This window comes from Oryctolagus cuniculus, chromosome 1 (assembly GCF_051225735.1).
Source record: "Oryctolagus cuniculus isolate XC-2025 breed Fujian yellow rabbit chromosome 1, ASM5122573v1, whole genome shotgun sequence".
NCBI lineage: Eukaryota > Metazoa > Chordata > Mammalia > Lagomorpha > Leporidae > Oryctolagus > Oryctolagus cuniculus.
In genome coordinates, this window is record NC_142867.1 from 12,208,403 (window position 1) to 12,225,373 (window position 16,971).

General features: G+C 37.9%; 1 protein-coding gene and 1 long non-coding RNA gene across 2 annotated transcripts in view; one reads left to right on the top strand and one right to left on the bottom strand.

The window, feature by feature from the left end:
* The window catches only part of LOC127493038 (uncharacterized), a 16,394-nt gene extending 13,056 nt beyond the window's left edge, over nt 1-3,338 (top strand). The window contains exon 3 of the long non-coding RNA XR_016216802.1: nt 3,155-3,338. This is a non-coding gene — a long non-coding RNA (uncharacterized LOC127493038). The remainder of the gene's footprint in view (nt 1-3,154) is intronic.
* LOC100357463 (membrane-spanning 4-domains subfamily A member 5) overlaps nt 1-9,895 on the bottom strand; it is a 14,745-nt gene extending 4,850 nt beyond the window's left edge. Inside the window, exons 1-4 of the mRNA XM_002709188.6 lie at nt 9,743-9,895; nt 6,604-6,732; nt 4,184-4,240; nt 2,449-2,601 (exon numbers count right to left, since the gene is read on the bottom strand). Of these exons, the coding sequence (XP_002709234.1) occupies nt 2,449-2,601; nt 4,184-4,240; nt 6,604-6,732; nt 9,743-9,895 (492 nt within the window). The remainder of the gene's footprint in view (nt 1-2,448; nt 2,602-4,183; nt 4,241-6,603; nt 6,733-9,742) is intronic.
* Between the last annotated feature and the right edge of the window lie 7,076 nt (nt 9,896-16,971).

A 16,971-nucleotide genomic window follows, 5' to 3' on the forward strand; every position in this document is an offset into this window, starting at 1 on the left:
TTTTTTGGTATCATTTTTTAAAAGTTTAATTCTTTTGGTTTTAGGTAAGATGGCCAAGAATTGAGGAATGAAACAGAAACCATGACTTGAAAAGCTACTCTGTTTTCTCCAACTTTGACTGCCTTGTTCCAATTTATGTTAGACCTTTTCACTGTCTGTTTAATACCTCTGTCCTTTTTTTTTTGTATTTCCTATCTCCGTGAAATATGATTTAATTCTTTTTTCTTTAAGGTAAACTTTATTGAGATATATTTAAATAAAAAGATAGATATAACTGAATAAATATGGTGATGGAAAAAATTTATGAGAAAACAGTGAGATTTCTTTTGTAGAGCTGAAAATACCTCATGTTAAAAACCTTACTTCTTTTGTGGTAACTTTTATTTGCTCTTCATTATTTACTTCACCCTCTCCTTTATTATTTTATAACATTTTTGACTAACATATAATACTTGTACATTTTAGGGAGTGCAACACAATATTTCTTTTTTTTAAAAGTTTATTTATTTGAAAGTCAGAGTTACAGACAGGCAGAAGCAGATAACGAGAATGAGAGAGAGACAGAGAGAGAGAGAATCAGTATTCCATACACTGGTTCACTCCCCAAATAGCCACAATGGCCAGAGCTGGACGCATTTGAAGCCAGGAGCCAGGAGCTTCTTCTGAGTCTCCCACATGGGTGCAGGAGCCCAAGGACTTGGGCCATCTTCCACTGTTTTCCCAGGCCATAGAAGAGAGCTGTATTGGAAGTGGAGTTGCTAGGACTCAAGTCAGCACCCATATGGGATTCCGGCTCTGCCGACAGCAGCTTTACCCAGCGGCAGCCCCTCAACATAGTATTTCAACACAAATATATACCATAAAATGATCAAACCAGGCAACTTGCTTTTCCATTTCCTTACTTTCATGTTTAGAACCTTTTGTGTTTGAACTCAGCTCTTCTCTTCTAGTTGTTTCTTTATCATATAATAAATTATTATGAACTTTAGTCATCCCCACTATGCAATGGAACACAGGCTTTGTTACTTCTATCTGTTGAGGGTGAGATAGGACGAATTTGTCAGCGGACTTGGTTTGTGGCTAAAATTTCTCAAATACTTTTACTTTATTCACTTTGTTCAGAAATTCTTTTTTGTTGTTATTGGGCAGGTACTTTGTGTGGCTCTTTGTTCTTACATGAGGAGTGTAGTAGTATCAGCAGTCTAGGTCATTTGTAGAAGGTATCTTCTAAGTCTCCAGTCTTGAGTAGACTCTGAGCTTTGACTTCTTTTTCTTTCATTTCACATGGATCAGATTCCAAATGGGAAACATTGCCAAAATGGCTTTAAAGCATAAGTCACTTTCTCACTCTTCAGCATTTCATTTATAAATTTGAGATAATTGGCTTTCATCTAAAAAATAATCTAGTATTTCTAGTATTATCTTTAAAGAGATCTTTTTTAAATTTATTTTTATTTATTTGAAAGACAGTGTTACAGAGAGAGATAAAGAGAGAGAAGGTCTTTTATCTGCTGGCTCATTCCTGAAATGGCCACAATGGCTGGAGCTGAGTTGATCCAAAGCCAGGAGCCAGAAGCTTCCTCCGGGTCTACCACATGGGTTCAGGGTTCCAGGGACTTGGGTCATCCTATGCCCCCTTCACAGGCACATTAGCAAAGTGGAGCAGCTGAAACCTGAAATGGCACCCATATGGGTTGCCTATGCTGCCGTGTTGGGCTTTAACCCACTGCACCACAGTGCCAGCCTCTGTTTTTTTTTTTTTTTTTAATGTAGCATTTTTGCTTTAGAGAAAGGTTGATTCAGATATTCCACTTCACCATTACTAAGATGAGACTCCCTAGTTTCTCTTTTCCACCTTTACTTTCTGTGGTCCTAGCACATTAAAATACTAGTGTTTCTTAGAATCTGCCATATGAAATATATTACTTAATATATTACTTCCATTAGGATCCCCCTTTTCCTTAGGTACTTTTTAGTTTTCTCAGGAACTTTTGATACGTCTTCTCTTTCTTATTCTGTGTGGCAATGTATTTTTTACATTCCTTTATCTTAATTTTAATAAGCAAACATAAATGTTTGTTTTAAGCCCACTATACTTTTTCATAAGTCCAGTCTAAATAACAAGACCAAATAAAAAACCATAAGAACATTCCATTTGAGATTCTAATGTACCTCTAGGATTATGAACCACAACACACTGTTATATTTATCACCTTATATTTATAATCATCTGTGTACATATTTTGTGTCTTATGTGAATTCCTCAAGGTGGGTATTACAATGTGCTTTTTTATTTTATAATGCTTGGTTTAACATTTATCAAGTGTTATGGGTTTCATGTGTTGGTGAAATAAAAAAAAATGTATGCCCAAAACATTATCTTGATGGTACTTATAAATCTTTCTGAATAAACCATTTACTCCTCAATCAAAAAATGCAAATACTTACAGTGAATATCACAGTAATAGCATCACACTCATCACTTTCTTGAGAATAACCACAAATGTAGTTTTGGTCTAGAAGGAAACCAAATATGAGGAGAATGATTCCAGCTATTGCTCCCAGAACACTAAGAGAATTCATTATTTGGCTTGCTTTCATCTGAAATAGAATAAGAACATAACACAGTGACTCACCATAGACAAAGTGATGGACTGGGGAGCCCAGAGAGCAGGCTTAGGAGCCTTAAAGTGCCACAGACCAGCTGTGTGAATGTGTGCAAATCTCATTTCTTTGGACTTCAGGACCTTTTCTACAGAATAAGGGGATCCAGTGAACTTGTAACAACTTTTTGCATCCCATTCTGTGCCTAAGTTACATCCCACCCAGTTGGGGATAGGAGAGCACACAGAACAAAAGAGGTATAGGATGTGTTGCATTGCATTTTGATGCTCTAATGAAAGTCATGGCTTATCTATGGTTTTGTTTTAAGAACTGTTGTGTTTAACAGTTAAGTTTCTTTGCCATTGTTATTTCTTCCTATAACTACAAACTTACAGGAGATTTTTTTTGCCAAAAATAATTTATTGACTTATTAATTTACTTTAATTCTTTGCGTTAATAAAATATTTTGCTTATAATTTATCTACAAGTTATAATTTTACACTCATTAATAGTTTAACCCTTTTAAAAATTATTGGTTTGTTTAATTCAGAGAGAAAGAGAGAGAAAGAGAATGCTCCCATTTGCTGGTTCACTCTACAAATGCCTGTAACAGCTGGAAGTCAGGAGCCAGAAATGCAATCCAGGTCTCTGATGTGACTACCTGTACAATTACTTCAGCTATCACTGCTGCCTCCCAGGGTCTACACTGGTAGGAAGCTGGAGTCAGGAGCCGAAACCAGGTAACAAACCCAGGTACTCTGATGTGGGATATGGATATCTTAACCACTAAGCTAAACCTAGTCAACATAACAGTGTATTCTTTATTTCCTAGTATATTCTTTATTTCCAAATTTGGCATAGGATTTAATTAAGTTGTCTATAGTGTGTCTTTCATATGAGGCAAACAAACTAGTGCCTGTCAAAATGTCCATAATGCAATAGGTATCACAAATACTTTCAGAAAGAATGAATTAATGTGATACTTGGAATATTGATGCCTATTCTATCATTAATTGACTGGCACAACTGGATAAGTCATTGAATTACTCTATACCTCAGTGTCTTCATACATAAAATAAGAAATCAACTGGATAGCCTAGAAAATGCTCTTTTGGCACTAATTTATGATTCTATGAAGGCAGGAAGCCATTGATTAGTATCATTAGCAGTTTATGGAATTATTAGTGGCCTAATAACTTTCTAAATTAACTTTCAAGGCTAGAATAAATTATTTTGAAGTTATACTTTTTTCCAACTTTTATTTAATAAGTATAAATTTCTAAAGTACAACTTTCAAATTATAGCGGCTTTCCCCCCCATAACCTACTTCCCACCCGCAACTATCCCATCTTCCACTCCCTCTCTCATCCCATTCTTTATCAAGATTAATTTTCAATTATCTTTATATACAGAAGATCAACTTCGTATATACTAAGTAAAGATTTCAACAGTTTACACCCAACACAGATACACAAAGTATACAGTACTGTTTAAGTAGTAGTTTTACCGTTAATTCACATAGTACAACACATTAAGGACAGAGATCCTACATTATTAATGAGATAGAAATATAACTCACCAGAGTTTTTGTCATTTTTCTCTTCAATGTAATTAGAAAAGCTCCAGAATTAATGAACTGTTGAAAAGAATAAATATCTTAGTGATGAACATCTGTAGCTAAAGTTAAGGAGTTTTGACAGAATAGACCTCTGCACATTTCCTTTCTATGTTCTTGAGATCACAATCCTCAAGGCAGTGAAAAGGGTAAGCTGCCTTGTATGACTGTTCACAGTGAACTGTAAACTAAACGTTGGATTAGAAGTCAATTATTTAGCTGAAATAATTTGTGTGAACATGAGAAGTTTTAAAACTTCCCTGGGTTTTAGTTCTGTCATCCATCTTCCTATGTAGCCATTGTTGACTCAGCCTTGATAGCATCAGACATTCATCAAATCAGTTTATAGCCAATAAGATCGATTCTGTCTTATTGCATCTAATGGGTTTGATTGGACAAGGACATAAAGCGGTGATGCAACTCATATGCTAGTAATTCTGAAAAACAGTCGCAAGAATTTCCATGGACAGAAATTGATCACTGGGACTAGTGAGATGGCATTGGTACATGCCACTTTGATGGGATTGAATTGGAATCCCCTGGTATGATCAAAATGATAGGACTAAGAACCAAAGGGATCATGTAAACAAGAATAGTGTCTGCAAATACTAGCTGATAGAATAAAAAAGGGAGAGAACGATCCACCATGGGAAGTGAGATACACAGCAGACTCATAGAATGGCAGATGTCCTAAACAGCACTCTGGCCTCAGAATCAGCCCTTAAGGCATGCGGATCCGGCTGAAAAGCCCATGAGAGTATTTCAGGCATGGAAAGCCAAGACACTCTGGGGCAAAAAAAAAAAAAAAACCTAAATGAAAGATCTCCACAAGTGAGATCCCAGTGGAAAGAATGGGTCATCAAAGAAGGAGGTACCTTTCTCTGAAGGGAGGAGAGAACTTCCACTTTGACCATGGCCTTGTCTAAATATGATCAGAGTTGGTGAACTCATGGGGCTTCCATAGCCTTGGCAGCTCATTACAAGAGCCTAGGGTGATTACTGATGCCATAAACAAGAGTGTCAATTTGTTAAGTCAACAACAGGAGTCACTGTGCACTTACTCCTCATGTAGGATCTCTGTCCTTAGTGAGCTGTACATTGTGATTTAATGCTATAACTAGTACTCAAACAGTATTTTTCACTTTATGTTTCTGTGTGGGAGCAAACTGTTGAAAGCTTTACTTAATGTATGCTAAACTGATCTTCTGCATATAAAGAGAATCGAAAATGAATCCTGATGTGAATGGAAGGGGAGAGGGAGTGGGAAAGGGGAGGGTTGCGGGTGGGAGGGACGTTATGGGGGGAAGCCATTGTAATCCATAAGCCGTACTTTGGAAATTATATTCATTAAATAAAAGTTAAAAAAAAGAATTTCCATGGAGATAAGTCAAATGCAGAGCATTTTATCTAATGGAAACTTCAAATATGATGATAATAACCCACGTTTAAATTTGGTAATATTTTGGTAGCTCATCAGTTCAACCCTTATTCTTTGTGCTGAATCAGTATCGTTCACAGAATAAGAAGACTCTTTGCCATATGTCCATCCTTGCTCTTGCTTCTCCCTTGGTGGGCTGCAAGGTATCCCCAGCCTTTACACCCAAGCATTCCTTATCCCATTCTTTTGTGTGTGTCCTCACTTGACTCGTCACTCATCCTTTAAAACTCGGTCAAACTGGAAATATTTCTGGGGTATCCTCCCTAATTAGGTGCTTTTCCTGTAGAGGCAGCCCCTCTGCCTATCGTTACTCATCATACACTGTGGAAAATATCTGACTTCCCACTTACAGGGGAAGGACAAAGGACTGACCTTTTCTTTCCATTCTGTCCATGCCCTCAGCCTGTCCATTCTCTGGCACTGAGTTGGGTGCTAAATTAATGATTATTGAATGTTTCTAAATGTGCTACATTAAATGCCTCTGTGCAAAAAAGGCATATCTGAGAAGTGACTTCCCAACTTCTTTAAAGAATAAAGTGCATTTTCATCTTTGCTTGCTTTCTGAGCATGCATAACAATCATTTATCACACTGCCTTTGCATGTTTTCTTTCTTGCTAGATGGAGAGCCCTTTGAAGGAAGGGATTATGTACTAACCTTTGGATTCTCATTACTTTTCTTTCTATATGTGGCTTATAATGAATAATAAGTAATTCTGAATGGATGAACAGAGAAATGAGCAACTTCAAGACATAAAAGAAAATTCCCAAAGAAACTTCAAGACCCAGTGATGGTATATTACTAACTCTGATGAATTAATGGGGAAATGATTTCAATAAAGGTAATGTTTGGGCACCCCCTCCCTCTTTTCAAAGCTTCTCCTATAGCCAAATCTGGTTTATTTTGTAACTAAGAATTCCCAAACATCCTTGGTTGATTATACTCACCAAAACAGAGCCCCAGAATGGATATCCTGAAATAAATATAAAGGGGAACCTTGGGTATGGTTGTACCAAAGTGAAAAGGAAAATCATTCCAAAAGAAAAGTTCATAATCCCAAGCAGGATCTGGAGAGTCTGTAAATAAAAGAAGTCACAGTGAGGGAAAAGCAAAGTGGTGGGTTCTCTTCCATGTAGAATATCTTCTTTCGGGAAAAATGCGGTTACTTTTTTTTTGTAAGTTAGGGAAGGACAGTAGAATTCCACTGGCAGTGCTCCTGGGCCTTTTATTAATCCCTGCATCTGATATTTAGTGGTTTGTGAAATGATCTAAATTATTGTGAACATCTGAGAAGCACTGAATTCTAAATCACCATATAGGCTTGGACTCAAACAGAAGTAGACGATCAGAAAGTACTTGGGCCATCTTCCACTGCCTTCCCAGGACATTAGCAGATCAGAAATCAAGCATCTGGCACTCAAACCAGCACCCATATGGGATGTTGGCATGTAGTCTGTACCTTGACCCCCTATGCCACAACAGCAGCCCCTCAAGTATATCTTTTAAAATACACATAAACGCACAGACACACATATAAAATAAATATTTAGAAACTAAGAAAACAACCAGAAATATGAACAGGAAAACCAGAAACCCAGTTGCCAAGAATGAAACTTCTATATTCCATTCTTACAAATGTTATAAAGTGAGATAATTAATTACCAATCCACATAATTATTAGAACAAGCAAACAAGCTGTAGGAAATACACACCAAGTCCCGAGGCCTCAAACCTAAACTGCTGAACCACAGTTTTGAGAGAGTTGGAAGCTAGAAATGTGTATTCTTTAAAACTCTTTTCTGAATGAATTTCTTTTACCACAAGATTTGATTAGCAGGGAGAAAGACAAATAAGCCAAAGATATGGGAGTGCTCTGGGTCCAGGAATGTGATAATGCTTCAGTAGGCTTGGAGGACTGGCAGTGAACAAGCAAACAGAGCATCTCTTTCTCTCCTGCCCCCTCTCTCTGTGAACTCCACCTTTAAAATAAATAAATACATCTTTAAAAATAAGACAAAATTTATTTGAAGATCAGAGTGAGAAAGATCTTTCATCCACTGTTTCATTCCCCAAATGGCTACAGAATGGAAAGGGCTGGACCAGGCTGAAGCCAGGAGCCTGGAGCTTCATCCGGGTCTCCATATGACTGGCAGGACCCAAACACCTGAACCATCTTCCAGTGCTTTTTCCAGACAATTAGGAGGGAGCTGGGTTGGGAGTAGAGCAGCTGGGACTTAAAATGGTGCCCATATGGGATGCTGGCATTGCAGGTGGCCACTTTACCCACTACAGTATAATGCTGGCCTCATTGTGTGTGTGTGTGTGTGTTTCTTTTTAACATGTTAAGATACACAACATAGAATTTTCCATACTTACCATTTTGTCCAAATTAATGAATATTATATTTTGGAGTAGTTGTAGATTCACAGCAAAATAGAGGATAAAGCACAGAAAGTTACCCTGCAGCTTACTCCACTCAGCCATTCCTGCTATGAGCAACATCTCATGTCAGTGGAGTATTTTTGTTACAGTTGATGACACATAGTCAACCAAAGCATACAGTTTACATTAGGCTTAGTTCATTGTACTGCACATTGTCTGAGTTTTGACATGGATCTACTACAATAGTGTCAGTGTCACACTTTTCCTGGCCCTAAAATCCCCTGTGCTCTGCCTGTTCATTACTACCTGCCTCCTGCAGATTCCTTGGTAGTCACTGACCTTTTTAATGTCTCCATACTTTTATCTTTTCAAGAACGCCATATAGCTGGAATCATGCAGTATGTAGCATTTTAAAGTTGACCTTTTTTCGTGCAGCAGCGTGTGTTTAAGGCTCCTCTGTATCTCTTAGTGGCTGGATGGTGCACTTCTTTAAGCACTGAATAATACTCAGTTGTGTGATTTACCGTGGTTTATCTTTCCCATCCTAATTGTTTCTTATTTCCTATATTTTCGATCCTCTCACATCTTTTCATCCCAGATTGATTTCTCCTAGCTTTCCTTTCTCATTTCCAACCTCTACTATTCCATGCATTTATGAATGATGCTTTCTCCATTGGGAATATTCTGCTCCCCTCCTTGCTTTTTGTTTTCACTGGCTGAAATCACATCACTTCTTCAGAGCCCAGATTCAATGCCAAATATTTGGTGAAGTTGTCTCATCTCTTGGCTGAAAGTAACTTTCTCTCTCTCTCTTTCTGGATCCTCCCATCACTACCACCATTTATGGCTCTTACTAGATGCTCCACCGAAATGTATTTTTTAATGTTTTCATTTTATTATTACTTCAAATTTATATATTTCTCCTCCTCAATGAAAGAAACTATATTGTGTTTATTTATGCATCCCCTATGGTGTCCAACACAGTTCTTTGCACAAAATTCAATAACTATTTGTTAAAATAACTTGAGCTCTTTAGCAGAGGTTAAGATTCTCTTAAATAAGAATAGATGCTCAAGCAGTATGGGTGTATAGCCCTCTTCTGTATGTTGGTGAGCTATGTTTTCTCTACTTTTATTTCTGAAAAAGACTAATTTCTTTGAGTTTTCAATTCTGGACGCTGAGGATTGAAAGGGAAGATGTTTTAGAAGATAAGGGCCACATTACAACCTCCCCTTATTATCTTGGTTACAATTTGGTAAATAAAAGTAAATTGCTGCTTATGGAGTAAATAGGTGGATGGATAAAGAGCAGAATGCTTATGGTATTAAGAGGACATTCTGCAAAAGCCCCATATATAAAAATATACATATTTGTCATGTCATCAAATTGTGAATTCTGGTTTTTGATTGGGCAACTATAAAATTGTAGTATATAATAACCCAGGATATAGAATCTAGACTGTTGCCTTCTGCTTGATTTTCAGTTTCCTTTCTTTGAAAGAAAAATATCACAGATACTTAGGAGACTGATTTAAAGAGCCCAGAAACCTTTGCTTGTTCTTAATTAGTATAGAAATATAATCCATACTTCCTGAGTTGAGTGAGGATAAGTCAGAATTGACTCCTACCTTAAAACATGTGTCATCAGATATCTTTTCCTATCCTTTTCCCACCCTTAATAGAACTTACTTGGAATAATTCTTACCCCTGAGATTTTCATTCTTCCAACAAGTAATTTCTCCAAGGGGCTTTGAGACTCATAGGATGTAGCTGTAATGACTGTTGATTGATAATCCGGAACAGTGATCTCTGGAGGAAATATCAAAAATACAGGACTATGTGCATCTCTTGAGTTCATGATGGTATAGTTGATATTTTGAACTGGAGGAAAATGACTTGTCTGGTTCTTCAGTCTAGATCATGTTCTTTTACTGTCCAGAGGCTGTCTGGAACACTGGCATTTTTTTGTGCTTTATCTTAGAATTACAGAACCATAGAGTCACAGAGTCATAGAATCCCAGGAGTGATCAAGATCCCTAGAAGGTTAATAAGTAAAAGGACCAGAGCTGGGGATCTAAGGACCTGACTACTGGTCTGGAACATACTGTAATATTGGTCTCTAGTCACTTTTCAGTTAGAAATTTTCCCTTAAAATTTTTTTCTCTGAAATTGGTCTAGTTTCATTCAATTTCTGTGACTCTGGAATCTAACTGGCAGTCATCCTCATGCACACCTTTTGATGTTGGGTTAGTGCTCCCTGAAACAAGCATTCTCTATTTCAATGTACTTTACAGTATCCCTTTTTTTCTCTCTTTTACTCAGTGACTAGAACGGCATCTCATAACTATCTGACGTATTCAAAAAAGATCACTTTAATTTGTTATTATGCTTTAATTCATGCAAGCTAGTTATGTTGATACAGTGAAAAATCAATCTTTTGGAGCGTAACAACCTAGAATCAATTCCAAACCTTTTAATTTACTAGTTATAAGATCTATGTGAAATTATCTATTAACTTACATATTTATATGACTTACATATTCATTAGAACATTGTATTTCTTATATGAGAATAATAGTTATTATATACAATTATTTTGAGTGAATTATAAGGTACCTAGCGTATAGCACATGCTAACTAAATTGTAGAAATAATAAAACATTAGCAATGAGTATATTTCTCTTATTATCATTCTAATCATGATGTCCAGATGCTTTGTGTTGCTTTACATTGCATTGTTTCTGAAGTTCGTTTTGTTTGGATCTTTGTCATTAAATGTATTTCCATGGCTTGGAAGTATCACCCTGAGTCAGTTGACAAGTCATTTTACCCTGTTTATTTACTTCAAGGTAACTAGAACTATCCACTTGCTAACCCATTCCTACATGGATGGCATGTACTTGTTCATTACTTTGTTCCCATATTCTTAGATTCCTTAATTTCCAATCTACTTAAGCCTATATTATGGGAATTGCTCTAATTTTAAGGTGGTTTATGGTATTATATATCTTGTAGTCCTCACTGCTCCAAAATCAAACATTTACTTCAGGCTCCTTGTTGCCAGCTATTCCTAGGAAGTTACGATGATCCAAGTGTTCATACAAAGCGCTGTGATTCCTAATCAATGGGATTAGGCCTCTTCTCATGCCCTTGCAAGAACAGTTCCAAGAAAGGATCTGTGGGTTTCATTCTTTTCTTACTGCAGGTAAAGTTCATTTTTCTGTTTTTCAGTTTTTCATCGCTCTCTGTTGCAAGTGCCTCCTTTCTAAAATACCCATATTCAGACTCTAGAGAGTACAATAGTAGCAGCCAACTGGTGTGACCAGATGTCACTTGCTTAGGAATCCTCAAATCTGTTTACTGAGGCTTCTATTTTGCTTAGTGGCCTCAGCCTTTGATTTCCTGCTTCTCTGGAATTCTTAGTTTTCTGCGAATGTTTAGGCTTTTATGCATGATGTCTTCCTTTCTGAATTGTTCTTCTAGTTGTCATTCCTCACTACCCTAAAAACAATGATACCCTAATACAATGATACATGTATAGTATACTTAAAATAATAGCAAATACTTCTGTGGTGCTTACAAGGGCAGGATCTAAGGATTTCCCACTGGATCAATCTTCTGACATAAACTCTCTAATTCTTACTATTTGACTTATACAGAGATATGAGCTGTTCCCTTTGTGATTAGCCAGGGATTTAGCTTGAAAAAAGGGGCATGCCTTGTTTCATATAATCAGGTAGGCTTTTTGTGCACTCGTTCCCTCCCACCCTCTAAGGCTCAGGCTCAGTAAGAAAGTACTGTAGTCCAAGGGGTTTAAATAATAGAAATTTATTTCTCACAGTTCTGGAGATGGAAAATCTAAGATCAAGGTGTCAGTCTATATCTGGTGTTCCTTGCTTGAAAATAGTTATTCTCTTGCTGTGTACACACGCACACACACACACACACACAAACACAAAAAGAGAGAGAGAGAAAGATTGAGATTCAGAAACCCGGCTCTCTGATGTCTCTTCTTAGAAGGGGACTGAATCAAATTTGAAGACCCCATTTTCATATCTTGATACAAACCTAATACTTTTAAAGTCCTCATCTCCACATGTCATCACATTGGGAGTAAAGGATTCAACAGCTGAAATTTGAGGGGATAGTTAAGTGCATAGCAAAGAGACAGTTTGTAAAATTCAGAATAAAAGAGGAGGGCAAGAGAGATTTTGTTAGCATAAAGCATATCAACTGTGTGCCATGAGAAGAAATAACAACTTGTGGCTGGTGCTGTGGCTCACTTGGCTAATCTTCCGCCTGCGATGCCAGCACCCTGGGTTCTAGTCCCCGTTGAGGCATCGGGTATTGGTCTTCATTGCTCCTCTTCCAGTCCAGCTCTCTGCTGTGGCCCAGGAGGGCAGCAGAGGATGGCCCAAGTGCTTAGGTCCCTGCACCCACATGGGAGACTGGGAGGAAGCACCCGGCTCCTGGCTTCAGATTGGCATAGTGCCGGCCGTGGCGGCCATTAGGGAGTGAACCAACGGAAGGAAGACCTTTCTCTCTGTCTCTCTCTCACTATCTATAACTCTACCTGTCAAATTAAAAAAAAAAGAAATAACTACTTGTGAAAGAATTAGTTTTATACACATTTCAAAATAGAAGAAAAAAGGAGGGACTACTTTTTCCAGATATTCTTTTAAATACTATACCTGTAAAATTACTCAGTCTTCACAAAAACTCTATTCTGGGTACTATTCCTGTCCATCTTTTATAAATGAGGAAACTGAGAAATGGGGATTTTAAAAACTTCTCCAGTGTATCCCAGCTGGTAATGCTCTATGTCAAAATCTTGACCGGCACCGTGGCTCACTAGGCTAATCCTCCGCCTAGTGGCGCCGGCACACCGGGTTCTAGTCCCAGTTGGGGCGCTGGATTCTGTCCCGGTTGCCCCTCTTCCAGGCCAGCTCTCTGCTGTGGCCTGGGAGTGCAGTGGAGGATGGCCCAAGTGCTTGGGCCCTGCACCCCATGGGAGACCAGGAGAAGCACCTGGCTCCTGCCATCAGATCAGCGCGGTGCGCCGGCCGCGGCGGCCATTGTGGGGTGAACCAACGGCAAAGGAAGACCTTTCTCTCTGTCTCTCTCTCTCACTGTCCAGTCTGCCTGTCAAAAAAAAAATTTGGACCCTTGGTGTAGCTTTAGCTCCCATAGAGTCAGTTGATGCTTCAGAGCTTTGCCTTGAACATCTAAATTCAGCTTTCTTTGGTGATGCATAAAACCTTAAAGTCGCTGACAGCTCTATACGTGGATCCCATCGGAGCCAAAGCAGTAGCAAAGTAGCAGAGCAGCTGCAGGGAAAGAAAGGTAGATATGCATGAGTGTTAGTTGAGGGAGCCAGGTGAGATGGACATTCCAGAGTGTCCAAAGAGGACTTCATGAATTGATCTATAGGAAAAGGAGATCTACACCATCCTCAGGCTTCTTATTTACCAACAGTGAGATTAGCTTTCTTTTTTTTTTAACTTTTATTTAATGAATATAAATTTCCAAAGTACGATTTATGGATTACAATGGCTTCCCCCCCAATACCGTCCCTCCCACCCACAACCCTCCCCTTTCCCACTCCCTCTCCCCTTCCATTCACATCAAGATTCATTTTTGATTATCTTAATATACAGAAGATCAGCTTAGTATACATTAAGTAAGGATTTCAACAGTTTGCTCCCACACAGAAACATAAAGTGAAAAATAATAGATGATTTTTTTAAATGATGATGTAATCAGATCAGACCTATTGTCATGTTTAATCCCAGTGAGAGTCAAGTTGGGAGTTGATAATTTCTTTTTTTTTTTTTTTACAGAGGATCAGTTTAGTATGCATTAAGTAAAGATTTCAACAGTTTGCACCCCCATAGAAACACAAAGTGAAATATATTGTTTGAGTACTCGTTATAGCATTAAATCTCAATGTACAGCACATTAAGGACAGAGATCCTACATGAGGAGTAAGTGCACAGTGACTCCTGTTGTTGACTTTACCAATTGACACTCCTGTCTATGGCATCAGTAATCTCCCTATGCTCCAGTCATGAGTTTCCAAGGCTATGGAAGCCCTCTGAGTTCTCCGATTCTTATCTTGTTTAGACAAGGTCATAGTCAAAGTGGAGGTTCTCTCCTCCCTTCAGAGAAAGGTACCTCCTTCTTTGAAGACCTGTTCTTTCCACTGGGATCTCACTCACAGAGATCTTTTGCCAGAGTGTCTTGGCTTTCCATGCCTGAAATACTCTCATGGGCTTTTCAGCCAGATCCGAATGCCTTTAGGGCTGATTCTGAGGCCAGAGTGCTATTTAGGACATCTGCCATTCTATGAGTCTGCCGAGTATCTCACTTCCCATGTTGGATCACTCTCCCCTTTATTTATTCTATCGGTTAGTGTTAGCAGGTACTAGACTTGTTTATGTGCTCCCTTTGACTCTTAGTCCTTTCATTATGATCAATTGTGAACAGAAATTGATGACTTGGACTAGTGAGATGGCATTGGTACATGCCACCTTGATGGGATTGAATTGGAATCCCCTGGTATGTTTCTAACTCTACCATTTGGGGCAAGTCAGCTTGAGCATGTCCCAAATTATACATCTCTTCCCTCTCTTATTCCCACTCTTATGTTTAACAGGGATCACATTTCAGTTAATTTCAACACTTAAGAATAACTGTGTATTAATTACAAAATTAAACCAGTCATATTAAGTAGAACAGACAAAAAAAACTACTAAGAGGGATAATGTATTAAGTTGTTCATTAACAGTCAGGGCTATGCTGATCAAGTCACCGTTTCCCATAGTGTCCATTTCACTTCAGGAGGTTTCCTTTTTGGTGTTCTTAGAAATGTAATATACCTTCCTGTCTTTCTAGGCATTGTAAGTGCCAGTAGGAGTTTCATAGATTCAGTGCTCCTTTCTTAGGATCCCTGCACTATGTTTTGAAAATGAAATTTTTGTTCCTTACTAGTGATGTCTCAGTGAGGGCTTGCTGGGTGTATTTCTGTTGTAGCAGCTCCCCTGATCTACACAGGTGATTTCAACTAAGGCCTTTCCAGGACTGTGACTCAAGACAATAAGAATAAACTAGGTGTGCTGATTAACTTCATGTGTCAATTTGACTGAGCCACTGTGTGTTCAAGTATTTGATTAAACATTACTCCAACTGTGTCTGTGAGTGTGTGTCTGGATGAGATTAATATTTGAATCACTAGTGTGAGTAGACCAGATTGTCTTCCCCGTGTGGATGGGCCTCAATCTGTTGATTGCCTGAAGAGAAAAAAAGTTGACCAAGAAACAGTTGGCTTCCTCAGCCTGTGGTCTTTAAGCTGGGATATTTATCTTCTCCTACTTTCAGACTCATATTTAAACTGGAACATATAGCATTTACTTTCCTTATTCTCAAGCCTTTGGATTCCTGAATCTCTAGCTTACAGATATTAGAATTTCTCAGCCTACAGAAACATAAGCCAATATCTTATAATCAATTACCTCTATCTCTCACATCTAACATTCCTATCTATTGATCTATCTATATATGATTTATCATCTATCTCCTCTCATTCATATAATAATCCATGTCTCCAGATACAATTTATTTCTCCAGATATTGGTAATGAGTGGTTCTAGAGAAACAGAATTTTAAGTTCTTCTAGTTTTATAACTACTCTGGGGTGTCTAAAATGATTGTCCACTGTGATTAAATTTAAAGATAATAATTACTATTTCCAGTGATAAAGAGAACCCTGATGGTCAATGGCATGATCTGGAAACAGAAATATGCAAAATATCTCCACTGAATACTCCTGTTCAAGCCCCATTTGGTAAGGATGAGTGATGGTATAAACAGTACTTTTCAAACATTTTTCTTTTCTTAGTTTTATTTTTAGTTGGCAAATACTAATTGAATATATTTATGGAGTATATATGTGCAATGATTGAGGTAAATTAGTTAGCATATCCATCACCTCAAGTACTATTTCTTTGGGATGAGAATATTTAAAATCTTCTTTTAGCCATTTTGAGCATTAATAAATATAATATGATTGACTCATTGTTCCCATTATTGAAAAACAAGCTAGTGAGAGAAAATGATGACCTTAGGGGTTTGAATTCCCAGCTTAAGTGTAGCACAAATGACCTGGAAATTTCTGTGTGTGTCCTGAAGGAGACTTATCTCCTGTAGCCAAAGGACCAAGATTGCTTAAAACCAAATACATAATCTTGTCTAGAAACTAGCTGAATTACAAGGGAAGGTGAACTCTGCTTTGCAGGATATTCTCTGTTAACATGGGAGTAGATTGGAGAAAATGGGATACTAAAAGTTGAAATAGGGAGACATGATGAGACCTTGATAAAGCTGACAGCAATGAGTCCCTAAATTCTGATGAATCTTCTCTTCCCATGCATTGATCTTCCAGCCACTCCTCTTTGCTTCTAGACCTGTAAAATGACTCAAGATCCCCAAAGTTAAGGTACAAAATGCATCAATTGAAGAAGTATATTATAATGCAAGAGAACTTCTGAGTGTTCTGATTTATATAGACAGAATTCCAGAGAAAGACCATGAGTAGACATGCATATTCAGGGTCGGGTAATAATGGTGGGAAAAATATAATATTGAATCATACTGAATTCATTAGTATGGGCTTTACAAAGCAGAAATTCTGTATTTAATATTTGAGCATTGCAAGTAAGAAGAGGCCCTCCCTGACATTTTAGTTGGTTGGCTAAAATATGGACCAAAAGATGTATCATGTGAGTGAACTGGAGGTGCTGGAACCAGCTGGATTTTATGTAGCAAGAGTCACAGGTTTACGGAGAATGTATTGTTGGCATGGATTTTTCAAGACCTGTTTGACCACACTGAAGGATCCTAAAGATCTGCCTTTCACCATTATGGTGACAAATTTGT